The following is a 16,861-nucleotide window of genomic DNA, read 5'->3' as shown; positions in this document are numbered from 1 at the left end:
CGTATCATATTTTTAAAATCTTATCTGAATACTAAGTGTGCCTCTAATAGAAATACCACCCACTAATGTTAGGTACAGTGCAAAGCATGTTGTTCAAACACCAGTACTCACATGGTAAGGGTTGTCTGGGTTGAAGGACTCTGAATCCTCTTGAACGCTGGGTCTGGTTTCATTATTTGGTCTTCCAGGGCCTGGGTGACCCTGTGGTCCACTGCGTGGTCTTGTGGTAGCTGTAGCAATTTTTCTTACCAGTTCTCTCCTTTCTCTCTGGATTTCTGCAAAAAAAAAAATTGCTGTAAGCTAATTCTTTTATTTGAGTAATCAAACTTTTGTGTTTGTTAGGGTAGAAAAATGTTAAGACATATGAGTAGCACTACTTAAATGTGTACTGATGATTTTTGTAACGATCATGTTTTTATAGAGTCTTGGGTTAGTAGTAGAAAGATTACCAGATTTAAAAAAAAATGAAATTAGTTTCTCTCCCTCCCACCAACCAACTCTCCCTTCCCTCCTTCCCTCCCTCCCTCCCTTCCTTCCTTCCTCCCTTCTTTCCTTCCTTCCTGATATGAGAAAGAGAAATTGAGAGGGGAAGGTCAGACAGAGGAAAGAGAAAGAGTCATCTGCAGCATGGCCTCACTGCTTGTAAAGTTTCCCCTCTGCAGGTGAGGGCTACGGACTTGAACCCAACTCCTTGTACTTGGTAACGTGTGATCAACCTGGTATGCCACGGCCTGACCCTAGATTTTTTTTTTTCCCTCCAGTTGCTGGGGCTATGAATCCACTGCTTCTGGCAGGCCCCCCTTTCATTGGATAGGACAGAGAGAAATTAAGAAAGGAGAAGGAGATAGAGAAGTATAGAAAAAGGCATACCTACAGACCTGCTTCACCGCTTATGAAGCTTCCCCCTTGCAGGTGGGGAATGGAGGCTTGAATCTGGGTCCCTGTGATTTCTCATAGTACTATGTGTGCTTAACTGGGTGCACCACCATCTGGTCCAGAATTGGTTTTATAATACTAATTGAAGTAGATATTGTAAGATACCTGGCAAAAGCGCATTCTCAATCCCCTTTGTCATTGGCCTGCTTCTAATTTATAGGCTGAAAAAATAAAATAACACTCATTTCCCTAGCCTGCCTTGCAACTAGGAGTGGCCAGATGAGACATTTCTGGCAAGTGAACTATAGACAGAATAATCTAGAACAGTTTCTGGGAAAGCTTTTACTTGTTCAGTAAAAGGGTCCATAGTTGGTTTGTGCTGTCTTGGTTTTCTTTCTTGAGTTTGTTACCAATGTTCTGAGAACCAATTTATGACCAGAAGTAATAATAATAACAAGAATGATAAGTCAGCATGTGATGGGTAGCAAAGTAGTAAACCAGAAAAAAGACATGAGAGGCTGGGCGGTGGTGCACCAGCTAACTGCACATATCACCATGTGCAAGGACCAGGATTCGAGCCCCTGCTTCCCACATGCAGAGGGGGGATGCTTCAGAAACAGTGAAGCAGGTCTTCAGGTATCTTTCTCTCTCCCTCTCAATTTCTCTGTTCTGTCAAAATTTAAAAAATTAAAAAATGGCCACCTGGTGCAGTGGATTTGTAGTGCCAGCACCAAGCTACAGCAATAAACCTGGTGACAATTAAAAACAAGAGTGAGAATGAAAGAGAAAGACTTGGTGATATCACTGAGGTAGTAGATAATGCCAGAAACCAAGTCTATAGGCTTCTTGATACATGGAAATAATCTGCATTTGTTGAAACCTGTTGGTTGGTTATTGTTATTTGCAGCCCTATAGATTCCTACTGGATTGATTATAAAGCTTTAACAGTTTTCTGGGGATTTATTATCCTGGTTGACTATTAAAAAAAAATCCTGTGGGATACACAAAGCAGTTATTTTTTTTTCCAGGCTGTTTCCTTCAGATAGACACACAAAGCAGTTATTTTTATACCTACAAGCATCACAACTCAAGAAAGACCAAGTGACTTGGCTAAGACTACAGCATAGGTGGTAGAGATAGGAGCTGAAGAGGCACTTCTCTGGGTTCTAGTTGAGTGCCACAGTGCCTCACAGATCCTGTAGTCTGGCCCACAACTGCAGAGCAACGAAAATAGGAAGCATCACACTGACACCTTGGGTACCTGTCTGAGCCTAAATGTTTTTTGTGAGATGAGGGTGATAATAACTCACTGGGTCCTTGAGAGGGTTCATAAGCACTTGTGTTCAAGAGTTTTAACAGAGTTGGGGCATAATAAACACTCAGAAGTTAGGTGGTGGTGATTAAATCATGCTGGTACTTCAGAAGACTTAGCTGTATTTAGCAGTCGTAGGAGGCTTCTACAGATAATGTCCTGGTTTCTGAGGCCTGATTGGAGAACTGGATTCAAACCTCAACACCACTTCTTATAACTGTTAACTCAGGTGAGTACTTACCCTTTGTGAGCCTTATTTTCTTCATCTATAAAATGGGGGTGTTGATAGTTACTGGGGCAGTTGCTGGTAAAGATGAAATGAGGACAAAATGCAAAGCACACAGCCAGAGCTAAGTAGCCACCACTGCTTACTTTCCTTCTGACCATGTCCAGCTGCCATTCACAGCATCTTTAATGACAGCTCTGTGACACTAATGACCTGTCAACTTAAAGCTCTGGAACAGGGACTGCTATCTTTGGGATCAGGGAATTTTTCTTAAAATTCAGTGTTGAAAACCTGGTATTCTTGGGGCAGGCAGTAGAGGGAGGTATCTTATTGATTTATTTTAAAATGTGCATTTATGAGAGACTGGAAAATAACTCCATTTTTTAACGTCTACCACATTCTACCCTGTGGATATATCCACACATACTTAAAGTTGTTTATTCCTTTTTGGATTTGGTGACATTTCAGAGGTTTCTATTTTTCTGATGATGTGTGTAGTATATACATTGCTGTAGGGATACAGTGATGACAGGAAATTTATATGGTCATGCAGTTGGGCTGTGGAGGGCCAAATCACTTTTTTTTTTATGTTTTCTTTTTTATTTTTTTAATTTATTTCTTTATTGGGGAATTAATGTTTTACATTCAACAGTAAATACAATAGTTTGTACATACATAACATTCCCCAGTTTCCCATTTAACAATATAACCCCCACTATGTCATTTATCATCCTTCATGGACCTGTGATTCTCCCCACCCACCCACTCCAGAGTCTTTTACTTTGGTGCAATATGCCAATTCCATTTCAGGTTCTACTTGTGTTTTCTTTTCTGGTCTTGTTTTTCAACTTCTGCCTGAGAGTGAGATCATCCCATATTCATCCTTCTGTTTCTGACTTATTTCACTCAACATGATTTTTTCAAGGTCCATCCAAGATCGGCTGAAAACGGTGAAGTCACCATTTTTTACAGCTGAGTAGTATTCCATTGTGTATATATACCACAACTTGCTCAGCCACTCATCTGTTGTTGGACACCTGGGTTGCTTCCAGGTTTTGGCTATTACAAATTGTGCTGCCAAGAACATATGTGTACACAGATCTTTTTGGATGGATGTGTTGGGTTCCTTAGGATATATCCCCAGGAGGGGAATTGCAGGGTCATAGGGTAGGTCCATTTCTAGCATTCTGAGAGTTCTCCAGACTGTTCTCCACAGAGGTTGGACCAATTGACATTCCCACCAGCAGTGCAGGAGGGTTCCTTTGACCCCACAACCTCTCCAGCATTTGCTGCTGTTACCTTTTCTGATGTATGACATTCTCACAGGAGTGAAGTGATATATCATTGTTGTTTTGATTTGCATTTCTCTGACAATCAGAGACTTGGAGCATTTTTTCATGTGTTTCTTGGCCTTTTGGATCTCTTCTATGGTGAATATTCTGTCGAAGTCCTTCCCCCATATTTGGATGGGGTTATTTGTTGTCTTGTTGTTGAGTCTGGCAAGCTCTTTATATATGTTGGTTATTATACTCTTATCTGATGTATGGCATGTAAAGATCTTCTCCCATTCTGTGAGGGGTCTCTTGGTTTGGGTAGTGGGTTTTTTTTTTTTTTGCTGTGAAGAAGCTTTTTAATTTGATGTAGTCCCATAGGTTTATACTTGCCTTAGTCTTCTTTGTAATTGGATTTGTTTCATTGAAAATGTCTTTAAAATTTATGCGGAAAAGAGTTCTGCCAATATTTTCCACTAAGTATTTGATAGTTTGTGGCCTAACATCCAAGTCCTTGATCCACTTGGAATTTACTTTTGTATTTGGTGAGATACAGTGATTCAGTTGCATTCTTCTGCATGTTTCAACCCATTGTTTCCAACACCATTTGTTGAAGAGACTCTGCTTTCCCCATGTAATAGTCTGGGCCCCTTTGTCAAAGATTAGATGTCCATAGGTATGGGGCCTCATTTCTGGGCTCTCAATTCTATTCCACTGGTCAGTGTGTCTATTCATGTTCCAGTACCAAGCAGTTTTGATGACAATGGCCCTATAATACAGTTTGAGATCTGGGAGTGTGATGCCTCCAGTTCTGTTCTTTTTTCTCAAGATTGTTTTGGCAATTCTAGGTCTTTTCTGGTTCCAGATAAACATTTGTAGCATTTCTTCTATTATCCTAAAAAATGTGCTTGGGATCTTGATGGGGATAGCATTAAATTTGTAGATGACTCTGGGTAATATATTCATTTTGATGATGTTAATTCTTCCAACCCATGAACATGGAATATCTTTCCACTTCTTTGTGTCTTTTTCAATTTCTTTGAGTAGTGACTCATAATTTTCAGTATACAAGTCTTTTACTTCTTTGGTTAGGTTTACTCCTAGATATTTTATTGTTTTTGTTGCTATAGTAAAAGGAATTGATTTCTGGATTTCAATTTCTTCTAACTTAGTGTTTGCATAGAGGAATGCCACTGACTTTTGAATGTTAATTTTATAGCCTGACATATTACTGTATTGCCTGATGATTTCCAAAAGCTTCTTGCTGGATTCCTTAGGTTTTTTCATGTATACTATCATGTCATCTGCAAATAAGGATAGTTTGACTTCTTCTCTTCCAATTTGTATCCCTTTAATTCCTTGCTCCTGCCTGATTCCTATGGGAAGAATTTCCAACACTATATTGAATAGTAATGGTGATAGTGGGCAGCCCTGTCTAGTACCTGATCTGAGGGGAAATGCTTCCAGTTTTTCACCATTGAGTATGATGTTGGCTGTAGGTTTGCTATATATAGACTCCACTATCTTCAGGAATTTTCCGTCTATTCCCATTTTTTTTATCATAAAGGGATGTTGTATTTTGTCAAAAGCTTTCTCTGCATCTATTGATATGACCATGTGGTTTTTGGTCTTGCTTTTGTTGATGTGGTGGATCACATTGATTGATTTACATATATTAAACCAACCTTGCATGCCTGGGATAAACCCCACTTGGTCATGATGAACAATCTTTTTGATATACTGCTGTATCTGGTTGGCTAGAATTTTGTTCAATATTTTCACATCTATGTTCATCAGAGATACTGGTCTGTAGTTTTCTTTTTTGGTTGTGTCCCTGTCTGCTTTTGGTATCAGGGTGATGTTGGCTTCATAGAAGCTGGCAGGGAGTATTCCAGTGTCTTCAATCTTCTAGAAGACTTTTAAAAGTAGAGGTATTAGTTCTTCTTTGAAGGTTTTATAGAATTCATTTGTAAAACCATCTGGTCCAGGACTTTTATTTTTGGGGAGATTTTTGATAACTGTTTCAATTTCATTAGCTGTGATGGGCCTATTTATGTTATCCACTTCCTCTTTACTTAGTTTTGGAAGTTGGTAGGTATCTAGGAAATCGTCCATTTCTTCCAGGTTCTCTAGCTTGGTGGCATAGGGTTGTTCATAGAAGCCTCGCATGATATGTTGAATTTCTGCAGTGTCTGTTGTGATATCTCCTCTTTCATTTATATCTGATTTATTTGGGTCTTCTCCCTTTTTTGTTTTGTGAGTCTGGCTAAAGGTTTGTCGATTTTGTTTACTCTTTCAAAGAACCAACATTTACTTTCGTTGATCTTTTGTATGGTTTTCTTATTCTCAATGTTATTTATTTCTGCCCTAACTTTAGTGATTTCTGACCTTCTGGTTGCTTTAGGGTTCCTTTGTTGTTCTTCTTCTAGGTCTTTAAGATGTGCAATCAGGTTGTTTATTTGTGCTTTTTCTTGTTTCCTAATGTGTGCTTGTATAGCTATGAACTTCCCTCTTAGGACTGCTTTAGCTGTGTCCCAAATATTTTGATAGCTTGTGTCTTCATTTTCATTGAACTCTCGAAACATTTTGATTTCTTCCGTGATTTTCTCTTTGACCCAGAAGTTGTTAAGAAGTGTACTGTTGAGCTTCCACATTTTGGGACTGTTACTAATCTTTTGTTGATTGTTAAGTGTTAGTTTAATTCCACTGTGGTCTGAGAAGATGCTTGGGATGATTTCAGTGCTCTTGAATTGGCTGATGCTGTCTTTGTGTCCTAACATATGGTCTATCCTTGAAAATGACCCATGTAGACTTGAGTAAAATGTGTATTCCAGTTTCTTGGGATGAATGACTCTGAAAATGTCCAATAGTTCTAGTTTATCTATCTCTTCATTTAGCTCCCTTATGTCTATTGATTTTCTGCCTGGATGATCTGTCAAGTTGAGAGAGAGGGGTGTTGAAGTCCCCTACTATGATTGTGTTACTGTTAATATATTGCTGTAGCTCTTTCAGTAGAAGTTTGATGTATTTAGATGGCTTCTCATTGGGTGCATAGATGTTAATAATTGTTAAGTCCTCTTGATTGACTGATAATCTGAGCATTAAGTAGTGTCCATTCCTATCTTTTTAAATCCTATCTATTTTAAAGTCTATCGTGTCAGATATGAGAATAGCTGTTCCTGCCCTTTTTTGTGGGCCATTGGCTTGTATGATAGTTTTCCATCCTTTCACTTTAAGTCTGTGTTTGTCTTGTTGAGTTAGGTGGGTTTCCTGTAGACAGCATATTGTTGGGTTGTGTTTTCTGATCCATCTTCCTACTCTGTGTCTTTTAATAGGTGAATTCAGGCCATTGACATTTATTGATATCAAAGATTGAAGATATTTTAATGCCATTCTTGTAGAGTTTTAGAGTGTTTTGATATATGTCCTATTTGTGGTGGTCTGGTCGTTTATAGGAGACCTTTCAGAACTTCTTTTAGGGCAGGCTTGGTGATGGTTGATTCCTTCAACTGTTGCTTGTCTGAGAAGGTTTTGATGCCTCCATCTAGTCTGAATGACAGTCTAGCAGGATATAGTATTCTTGGCTGAAAGCCTTTCTCATTGAGCACTCGATAGACATCTTGCCATTCTCTTCTGGCCTGTAGTGTTTGTATGGAGAAGTCTGCTGCTAATCTTATGTGTTTTCCTTTGTAGGTGACTCTTTTGTTTTCTCTTGCAGCCTTCAGGATCCTTTCTTTATCCTTATTCCTTTCCATTCTAAGTATGATATGTCTTTAGGTCTGGGTTAATTCTGTTTGGGACCCTCTGGGCTTCTTGAATCTTTATGTCTTTGATGTTGTCTAGACTAGAGAAGTTTTCAGCTATTATGGCCTGGAAAATGCTTTCTTCCTCTCCTTCTATTTCTTCCTCTGGTATGCCAATAATGCGTATATTGTTTCTTTTGAAGTCATCCCATAGGACTCTGTTATTGTTTTCAGCATCTCTTAATCTCTTTTTGAGATCTATTTCTTCTTTTTTAGTTGTCTCTAATTCATCCTCAATCTTGCTAATTCTGTCTTCAGCCTCACAGATTCTATTCTCTCTGCCCTCTACTGTTTCCTGGAGTTCATCTATTTTGTTGCCCTGCTCTGATACTGTTTTAGCTTGTTCAGCTAGTTGCATTCTTAGCTCAGCGATTTCAGCTTTCAGCTCTCTAATAACCATGAGATAATTAGTATTTTCTTCCATATTCTCATTTATTGTTCCTGCATTTCTGATTACAATTTTTTCAAATTCTTTACTCACTCCTGTTATTATTTCCTTAGCTAATGTTTGGATGTTGAACTCCTTATTTTGTGCTTCACCCTCTGGAGGACTTTTAGCTGGACTCTTGTCCTGGTTCGATTCTCCAATATTTTTTCTTGTTGTTTTAACCATTTTATATATTATGTTATGAGTTCCCTTTATCAGTAATTTTCAAATTATTGATCACTATTGCCTGGATTGACTTGTGACTAAGTAAATTAATTAAAGGGTTCACAGTGTTGGAAGTTAATTGTTGTTTCAATCCCTGAGTTGGAGCTCAGTGGTTTAAAAGCCTCTTTTTTTTTTCTTCCCTGTAGGGAGCCTGAGGGCTTTTAAACTATCAATAGGCTTCTTAGCTTAATCACTGACTCCTGACCAAGAGATAAAGCAGGGTGTGACAGAGATAATCCAGTGGTTATGCAAAGAGACTTTCACAGCCCCTCAGCTATGCCACCAAGTTATAGGTCTTCTCCTGAGTTTCCTGGTTAGATCTCTGTCCCCTGGTGTCCCTCCCTGTTGCTGCTCCAGATTCTGAGGGTAGTAGCAATGGAGACTCAGAGTTGCACTTGGTGAGTCTCTGGGGAGTCCTCTCCTCCCTTAAACTGTCCCCTTGTTGGTGGAGTAGACTGGAGGTTGTGTCTCAACTGATAAACTGCTGAACTGCTAGCAGTCACTTAATCTCTCCTTAGGCTCCTCTCTCCTCTCTGTCACCAGCCACACGTGTTTGTACTCTCTGGTGATTTACTGGGTTCCTGTGGTCATTCTAGTCCTGTCTTGTTTCGGTCCGGGTGGTCTCCTTTGGTATTCCTAGTTGATCCAGGAGAGGAGGAGAGAGGAGAGGAGAGGAGAGGAGAGGAGAGAAAGCGATCTGCTGCTCCTAGCTCTGCCTCCGGAAGTTGAATCCCAAATCACATGTTGTTATAGGAAAGAAGCTCTTTCCCAAGGGCTGAATGTCTCCCTACCACTACCAATAGTACTATGTCCACATATTCACACATAAGTTTCTTGTTGTGCTCAATTACCATTTATTTTTACGACTTTAAATATGCCTTATTTGGGGGCTGGGTGGTGGCCCACCTGGTTGAGCATCTGGTCCCCACCTGCAGGAGGAAAACTCTGCAAGCGATAAGAGCTGCAGGTGTCTCTCTGTCTCTCTCCCTCTCTATTACCCCCTTCCCTCTTGATTTCTGGCTGTCTATCCAATAAATGAAGATTAAAAAAAATAAAACAATGCCATATTTGTTAAGAGAAATCTGGCTATAAATTACTTAAATTAATGCATACATAATTTATATATTTAAAATATATCTTTTATTTATTTTCCCTTTTGTTGCCCTTGTTGATTTTTTTTTTTATGGTTGTTGTAGTTATTGTTGTTGTTCTTGATGTCATCATTGTTAAATAGGACAGAGAGAGAAATGGAGAGAGGAGGGGAAGACAGAAAGGGGAGAGAAAGATAGACACCTGCAGACCTGCTTCTCCACTTGTGAAGCGACCTGCCTGCAGGTGGGGAGCTGGGGGCTTGAACTGGATCCTTACACTGGTCCTTGCACTTTGTGCCACATGTGCTTAATTCGCTGCGCTACTGCCTAACTCCCCATAATTTATATATTTTATGTATAAAGTATGTTTAAATTAAAAGTAGTTACATATATGACAAATCATTTGTTGCTACTATTATTTGCCTCCAGGGTTATCACTGGGGCTCATTGTCTGCACTATGAATTCACTGTTCCTGGAGGCCATCTTTTTTTTTTTTTTTTTTCCATTGTTGTTGCTTCTGTTGCATAGGACAGAGAGAAATTGAGGGAGGAGGGGAAGACAGAAATGGGGAGAGAAAGACAGACCTGCTTCACCGCTTGTAAAGAGAACCACCTGCAGGTGAGGAGCTGGGGGCTCGGACTGGGATCCTTGTGCTGGTCTTTGTACTTCGTACTACGTGTGCTTAACCCAGTGCACTACTGCCCGGACCCCAAGATTATTTTTTTAATGAGGGCATTGCTCAGCTCTGGATTATGGTGGTGCAAGGGAGTGACTTTGGGACCTCAGAGCCTCAGGCATGAAAGTTGTTTTGTGTAACCATGATGCTATCTACCTGGGCCGCTGCTCAATTGTTTTTTCCATAGCACCTTGTATCATACTTTCTTATTTGAATTTAGTGTTTATTGTTTCCCTTGTCACATTGTAAAACTCCTTGTCTTTTCTGTTCACCAGCGCATCCCAAGTGCCTACAATAAGAAATGGCACATAATCAGCATGTAGTAAATGATTGTTGAATAAATGAATGACTCTAATGGGTAAAAGGTCTTGTCCTCAAACAGAAAGTGACTAGGAAAAACTCTGCATCTTACCAGAGGCAGAGACTCCTGTCCTTGATTGGAAAAGGTGACAACATATTTTAAAAGGAGTTTGTAGGTGGTGGAAAGCAAGAAGGCTTATTCCATGTGGAGCTAGCTGAGGAACTGAATATGAAAACCTGCAAGTAGTGGTTATAGCCACCAATGTGGCCAGAGCAGGGATGGACAAAGTGACAGTTAATTTAGTAGCCTCTTTTCAGCCCCTATAGTTGTGACAGACACTGCTCTTTCCCTGAGTGCATATGTATAGCCTCAGGATTCTTCTCAACCTTCTTTTCTTTAAAAAAAAATTTTATTAGCTTTATTTATTGGATAGAGACAGCCAGAAATTGAGAAGAAGGGGATGATAGAGAGGGAGAAAGGCAGAGAGACACCTGCAGCACAACTTCATCACTTGCAAAGCTTTTCCCCTGCAGGTGGGGACTGGGGGCTTGAACTGGGGTCCTTGCACATTGTAACATGTGCGCACAACCAGGTGCGCCACCACCCGGCCCCCTTCAATCCTCTTTTCTAGGCAGCCACAGCCAGGAGCTTATCAGTTGAACACTGTTTATCTTGGGGCTGGAAAGTAACCTTTTTATGCAGGCTTTGGAACAGAAAAAGACTTGTGAACCTATGAGTAAGTTCATCATGGGTAGAATCAGAAATCTGCTAGGCTTTCTTTTGGGGAGGGGATGGGGAGGTGAACTGTGAAGGATATATAAAATTTACCATTTTAAGTGTACCATTTAGTGACACTAAGCAATTCATTGCTGTATTGTATCCATCTAGTTCCAGAATATGTTTGATCTTGTAACACCGAACCTCTGTATCATTAAACAGTAACTACCCATTCTTCCAGCCAAAAGCTGGTGGTTTAAATGCATATATTTTCTTGATCTCCATGCTGTTTTCTCTGTGTCCAATAAAATCTTTCAGAAAACATAGCCTATCTCATTATCCCCCCCTCACACACACACACATACTGGAGTCAGAGCTACAAATCAGGCCTTTGGGAGGCCTGTGGGGGTTATTGGTGAAAAGAAGAATGAGACTATCCATGGGAATAGGAGACTTAGTGGTGGTGGTGGTGTGTGTATGTGTGTGGGAAACTCTGGCCTACCCTTTACCACTTTACCACTACCCTTTACCACTGGAAATACCTTATAGTTACACCCCTTCATTCATTTCCCCCAGTCTTGGAAACTGATGCTCAGGTTTTGAACTTGAAGATTCCCTACCTATGCCCACAGCAGCATTTAGCTGCCCCATAACTCTAGGCTTGAACATAATAACGATTCGACGACTTTTTAGTCCCTTGATTCTGTGTTTTAGGAAAAAGAAAAGTCAACCTGGAACATGCAAACAGCTGAGATTAAGGAGTTCATCAGAGTGTGAAGAAGTGAATGCATCATAAATAAAAACTGTAGGTGACCCAGTGGTGTTCTGTTTTCCTGCTCTGCTTAACCCAACTGCTGGTCTTTATCCCTGTGGCACTCAAGGCTGTCATTTTCCCTCTCTTTGATCTCTCATGGCAATTACTGAGGCACTGTGGTACTGTGACATGCACCCTGACTGATCTTTTCTGTGGAGGGGCTCACCGGAACCTCAAATGAACAAGGAGAATTCCAGGCAGGTTAAGATAATCTGAAATGCTACCTTCTGGATACGATGGCTTCAGCCAGAAAATAGGGCGGTCACCACAGAGTTCCAAGACTTTAGGACTCAAGAAGCTGTTGTCCTTCACAGGCTGTCCTACTGCCACCCAGATAAGAGAGTTTTCTTCAAATTTAACTGGCATGATCTTGCCTTCCTGTAAGGAAATAAAAATGAAATGCACTGAGCAAAGGGGAAAGTAGAACATGCTGTCCATTATGAGCCATGTGAAAAAATACTATTTTGCCTTATAAAAATTTAATATGTATGTGCACCCACTTGCAGGTTCTAATCTCTTCTCTTTGTAGTTCTCTTAACAATACCCAGCACCCCATCTCATGTTTCCCTGCTTCAGACAGCTCCAAGTGTGAATATGTGTTTCCTCAGTGGAAGTGAAAATTACTTCATACCAACTTTGAGGTTTAAGTTAATCTGATGTTTTGATCAAAGATGTTTTTGAGGGAAAGCAATTGAATGGACCCTGAGATCCTATAAAAAATAGAGGAACTTTTCATTTGAAGTGAAAAATCCTTTGGGGTTTTGTTTTGCAGCTTCTGAACAACAATGGGAAAAGCAACTGATTGGTTCTTTAATGTCTTCAGTTCAAAGTATTATTTAACATAAACCATTTCTCCATTTCCCAGCTATAACAAAACATATTTCAGATGTTCCTCACTTCAAGCACACCACTGAGATTTCAAAGCTAAGCCCTGGATTTACTTCTATAGTGAGATGCTGAGAATGGTTTGATAACCCAGGAGACAAATTTATTTTGCCAGGTTGTTCCTTTCATGTATTTATTAGTTTGCAGTAGGTTGGAGAAATTAAAATGTTTTCTTATTTTTAGCTAAAAGCAGCACTTCATTTTATGCTCTCTTCCTCAGGCTTATGGATGCATTAAGGCAACTTAAAGTTATTGGAGAAAGCTAATACTCAGGTGATCCAGTTATTTACCTTAAATTAAATGAATCCATCCAAGAAATAAATGTTTTGGGGGTATAACAACTTCTTAAAGTTCCCCAAAACTGATGAAAAATTTATGACAGGAAGTGGTGCATACATACATCCCATCATAATTAAATTGTATGGGGAGAGTGAATTTATATGTATATGCATCGTGCAAGTGAGAATGGGCATATAAACGTGTTTGGTTACCTATGACAAATGGCACCAGAAGAGACTTTCTCAGCCTCTCCAGCAGAGGGTGCCCGAGTGACCCCTCTGGCTAAAGAGATCCAAGCTGAAACATGTTGGGGGCTGCATTCTTTTCGCAATTAAAAGATCTGAGTTGGCACCACTCAGTCTTTACTACTGCCTTACTTGAATGCCTGACTGACGTTTAGAACTGCAAGAAAAATTTGTCTAGAATCCGAGATGTTGCCCCCCGAGCCAGTGCCTGCAGCTGCCTATTACTCCAGTATTTACTTGGGAGAAAAACATCGCAGTCATACACAGGCACTCATCTGCTTCCAAAATCCTTCAAATTTGGTATTTGATGTACTGGGGGTGGGGTGGGGAGTAGGAGGGTGGAGACAATCATTTGACATTTGCTCAGCACTTGGGCAGGGAATCCTTGTTCCCTGTCTCCTGGCTGAAGGGTAGCGTGGGAACCATGGGCTGGGGGCTCCCAGGGTCCCCCACAGGATGTTGTGACACCGGTGGGCACAGTACCTGGAGAACCAGCAGCGCTGGCCAAGGCCTGAGAAAGTACCAACTGAGACAGCATCACTTTTCCTGGGTCCACATTCTCGGCTTCCCCAGAGTGGGCGGTCCCACTTGTGGAGACACAGTCCAGCTTGCGAATGTTTTCCGGGCTTCCGAAATTACCAACGAGACGGGAACTGGGCGCCCAGCGCGCCTCCCGGCCCGGCCAGCACGCGAGCCCGAGGCTGTGCAGCAGTAGCCCGCGGTGCACGTGCTCCAAACCTCCAGCACCATCATCCCGCACGAGGGGACGCTCACCACCCCTCTCAGGGTGTATCTGGTGCGGGCTGAGCCCTCCACCCCATCAGAGCAGGCCGTGAGGCCCGCCCACCCGCGACAGCGGATTCTTCACAGGAACTTGGAGCCCAGTTCTGCCACCGGGAAGCCAGCCACGCTGTGACCGGAAAAGGGCTGGCGCAGAGGGAGGAGGGCACACACGTGGTTTTTCAGGACGTCACATGTGGGTTTCATGAGTGTCCGTGTCATAGGAAAGGACCGGCCTTGTCCCCATGCATCAGGCCAGGATAGTGGGTATCACTGAAGCCCCGGGCAGGCTGGTCCTGCAAAAAGGTCGGGCAGAGCCATCCCCCCTCCTGCAGAACCTCTGGCTCCCCAGCCCACCGCTCAGCTCTCACAGGACACAGTGTGTTGCCAGGACAGGGCGGACAGATGGACAGGGCTGTTGTGCTGTATGTACCACAAGGCAAGGCTCCTGCCCAGTGGGTGGAGGGGCCCACAGTGTGCCAGGGCCCAGGCAGAGGCCTCGGGTGGCAGCTCAGTACCCACAGCGTGCAGGTCGGCCGTCACCTCCCAGCAGTTCCTCCTCCTCCTGATCCAGCTCGCCACCATCCCTCTAGGCCATTGATTCCTCCCAGTAAGGTAAAGTGGCATTGTAGTCTATTATTATCTTTTTTTTATTTATGCCTGTCTAGTTTGTAAGGTTTTGTATCAAAAACAACCCCCACAATTCACGAGTTGTCGAGTAAAGTGTGAAATTTCTGGGGTTCAGAAGTGGATTCCTTCAATTTTCATTACTCCTTGTGGGAAATATTTATTTGGTACTCATCGTTTGTGACGCTTGTCATGCCTTCTGGAACCAATTAATGATGACTACTGAGGTACAACCATATTTGTTTAAATCGCTCTAAGTGTACTTTTCAAACACCTTCGTGATTCATACCAACATTGCGTGTTCACCACAGGATCCATCATGCACAGTATAAACAACAAAAACACTGGGAAAATTACTTACCTTTGTGGGCTAAGGAAAGGATCAGAGGAAGACCAAGATTTAAAGATAAAACTATTCAGCACAGACACTATAAAAAGTCTTTTGAGTTATTGTTGTTATTTGAAATAGCAGGAACATAGTATTCAAATAATATTTGAAATAGTGAAAACTGAAGATAATGGAGATATCCAAGAACAAAAACGTTTAAAATGATAATCATATGATGATAAAATTATTTATCTACATTGATAAAGAACTACAGTTAAGTGAAAGTAATAAAATGCACACTATAAATTCATTTATCAAAAGAATATCACACACACACCTGCACATGAAAGAAATTCAGCAAAACAATATCTGTGAGTTATGTAATTGAGGGTAGATTTTCTTGTCTATTTTACATATTTCTTACATGTTCAACAATGACAGTGTATGATCTTTCAGGAAATAGAAAAAAATATATTTTTAAAAGCCCAAGAAATGTACTGCCAAGTTCTCACTAGATAGGGTCATCTATAGCTGGAGAACTGGTCCTTCTGAAAGACAGGAGTGGAGAATAAGCACTATTTCCACTTATGGGGGACAGTGTCAAGGATTATAGCTAACAGCTTCATCACAGAAACTAAGTGGCATAGCCATGTAAAAATGGTAATATGGTGAGAGAAGTTCAGGAGTGAGGACACAGGTCTTGCTTTCTTTTTTTTGTGCCCTGCACTGGGAGGTTCACACTGAAATGGTTTTCAGTTCTGAAGGGCACAGCTTAGCAGGGACAGACTAGAACATGGAGCGTGGCTGGAACAATGAAGCTCTGGAAAATGTCTCACAAAATGAATGTCTAGGGATATTGGGGGAAAGAAAGAAAGAAAGAAAAGAAAAAAGAAAGGAAGACAGGAAGGAAGGAAGGAAGGAAGAAAGGAAAGGAAGGAAGGAAGAAAGGAGCAAGCAAGCCTGCCCATGCCATGACAACTACCTTTAAAAACCTCCCTGGTTTTAGCTTTGTTTTTCTTTGTTTTGAGACACCCACTGCTGCTGCCCCAGGGAGGGCAGTCACTGGGGCAGTTTCTAGGCACCTTTGCTTATCATTATTTTCCTCTTTTTCCCAGAGGGAGCTGCTATTTGCTTCACTTCTCTCTCAGGGGTACTGGGAGGCTCAAAGGTGATCATAATAAAATTAATAGTTGTAGAAGTAGCAGCTACCTAGTCATCATCTAGTAGGTTCTAAGGCCATGGGGACAGTATGCATACTCTAAGTTGGCGGTGGCAAAACTGAGTGTGAAAAAATTGAAAATATACTGGGGAGATAATGTAATCATTGTGCAAAAAAAGAGACTTTTATGCCCGAGGCACAAAAAGTATCAGGTTCAATCCCCAGCACCACCATGAGCCAGAGCTGAGCAGTGCTTTGGTAGAAAAGAAGAAAAAAAAAAAGACAATTAACATAGTAAATGTCAGAGTTGGGACTTGAGCCTATGTTTTTATAATTCCAAAGTCCAGTTCTTCCTTTATTATTATTATTATTTAAAAATATTTTTTTAAATATTTTATTTTATTTATTTATTCCCTTTTGTTGCCCTTGTTGTTTTATTGTTATAGTTATTATTGTTGTTATCTTCGTTGTTGGATAGGACAGAGAGAAACGGAGAGAGGAGGGGAAGACAGAGAGGGGGAGAGAAAGATAGACACCTGCAGACCTGCTTCACCGCCTGTGAAGCGACTCCCCTGCAGGTGGGGAGCCGGGGTTCGAACCGGGATCCTTATGCCGGTCCTTGTACTTTGCACCACCTGCGCTTAACCCGCTGCGCTACAGCCCGACTCCCTATTATTATTTTTAAATATTTATTTATTCCCTTTTGTTGTCTTTGTTTTTTTGTTGTTGTTGTAGTTATTATTGTTGTTGTTATTGATGTCATTGTTGGATAGGACAGAGAGAAATGGAAAGAGGAGGGGAAGACAGAGGGGGGAGAG

General features: G+C 41.2%; 1 protein-coding gene across 1 annotated transcript in view; it reads right to left on the bottom strand.

Moving 5' to 3' along the window:
• CNMD (chondromodulin) overlaps positions 1-16,861 on the bottom strand; it is a 43,454-nt gene that overhangs the window by 6,698 nt on the left and 19,895 nt on the right. Inside the window, exons 5-6 of the mRNA XM_007524644.3 lie at positions 11,965-12,118; positions 112-275 (exon numbers count right to left, since the gene is read on the bottom strand). Coding sequence (XP_007524706.1) covers positions 112-275; positions 11,965-12,118 — 318 coding nt within the window. The remainder of the gene's footprint in view (positions 1-111; positions 276-11,964; positions 12,119-16,861) is intronic.

The sequence above is a fragment of the Erinaceus europaeus genome, chromosome 5 (assembly GCF_950295315.1).
Source record: "Erinaceus europaeus chromosome 5, mEriEur2.1, whole genome shotgun sequence".
Lineage (NCBI taxonomy): Eukaryota > Metazoa > Chordata > Mammalia > Eulipotyphla > Erinaceidae > Erinaceus > Erinaceus europaeus.
This window is presented reverse-complemented; position numbering and strand designations above follow the sequence as displayed.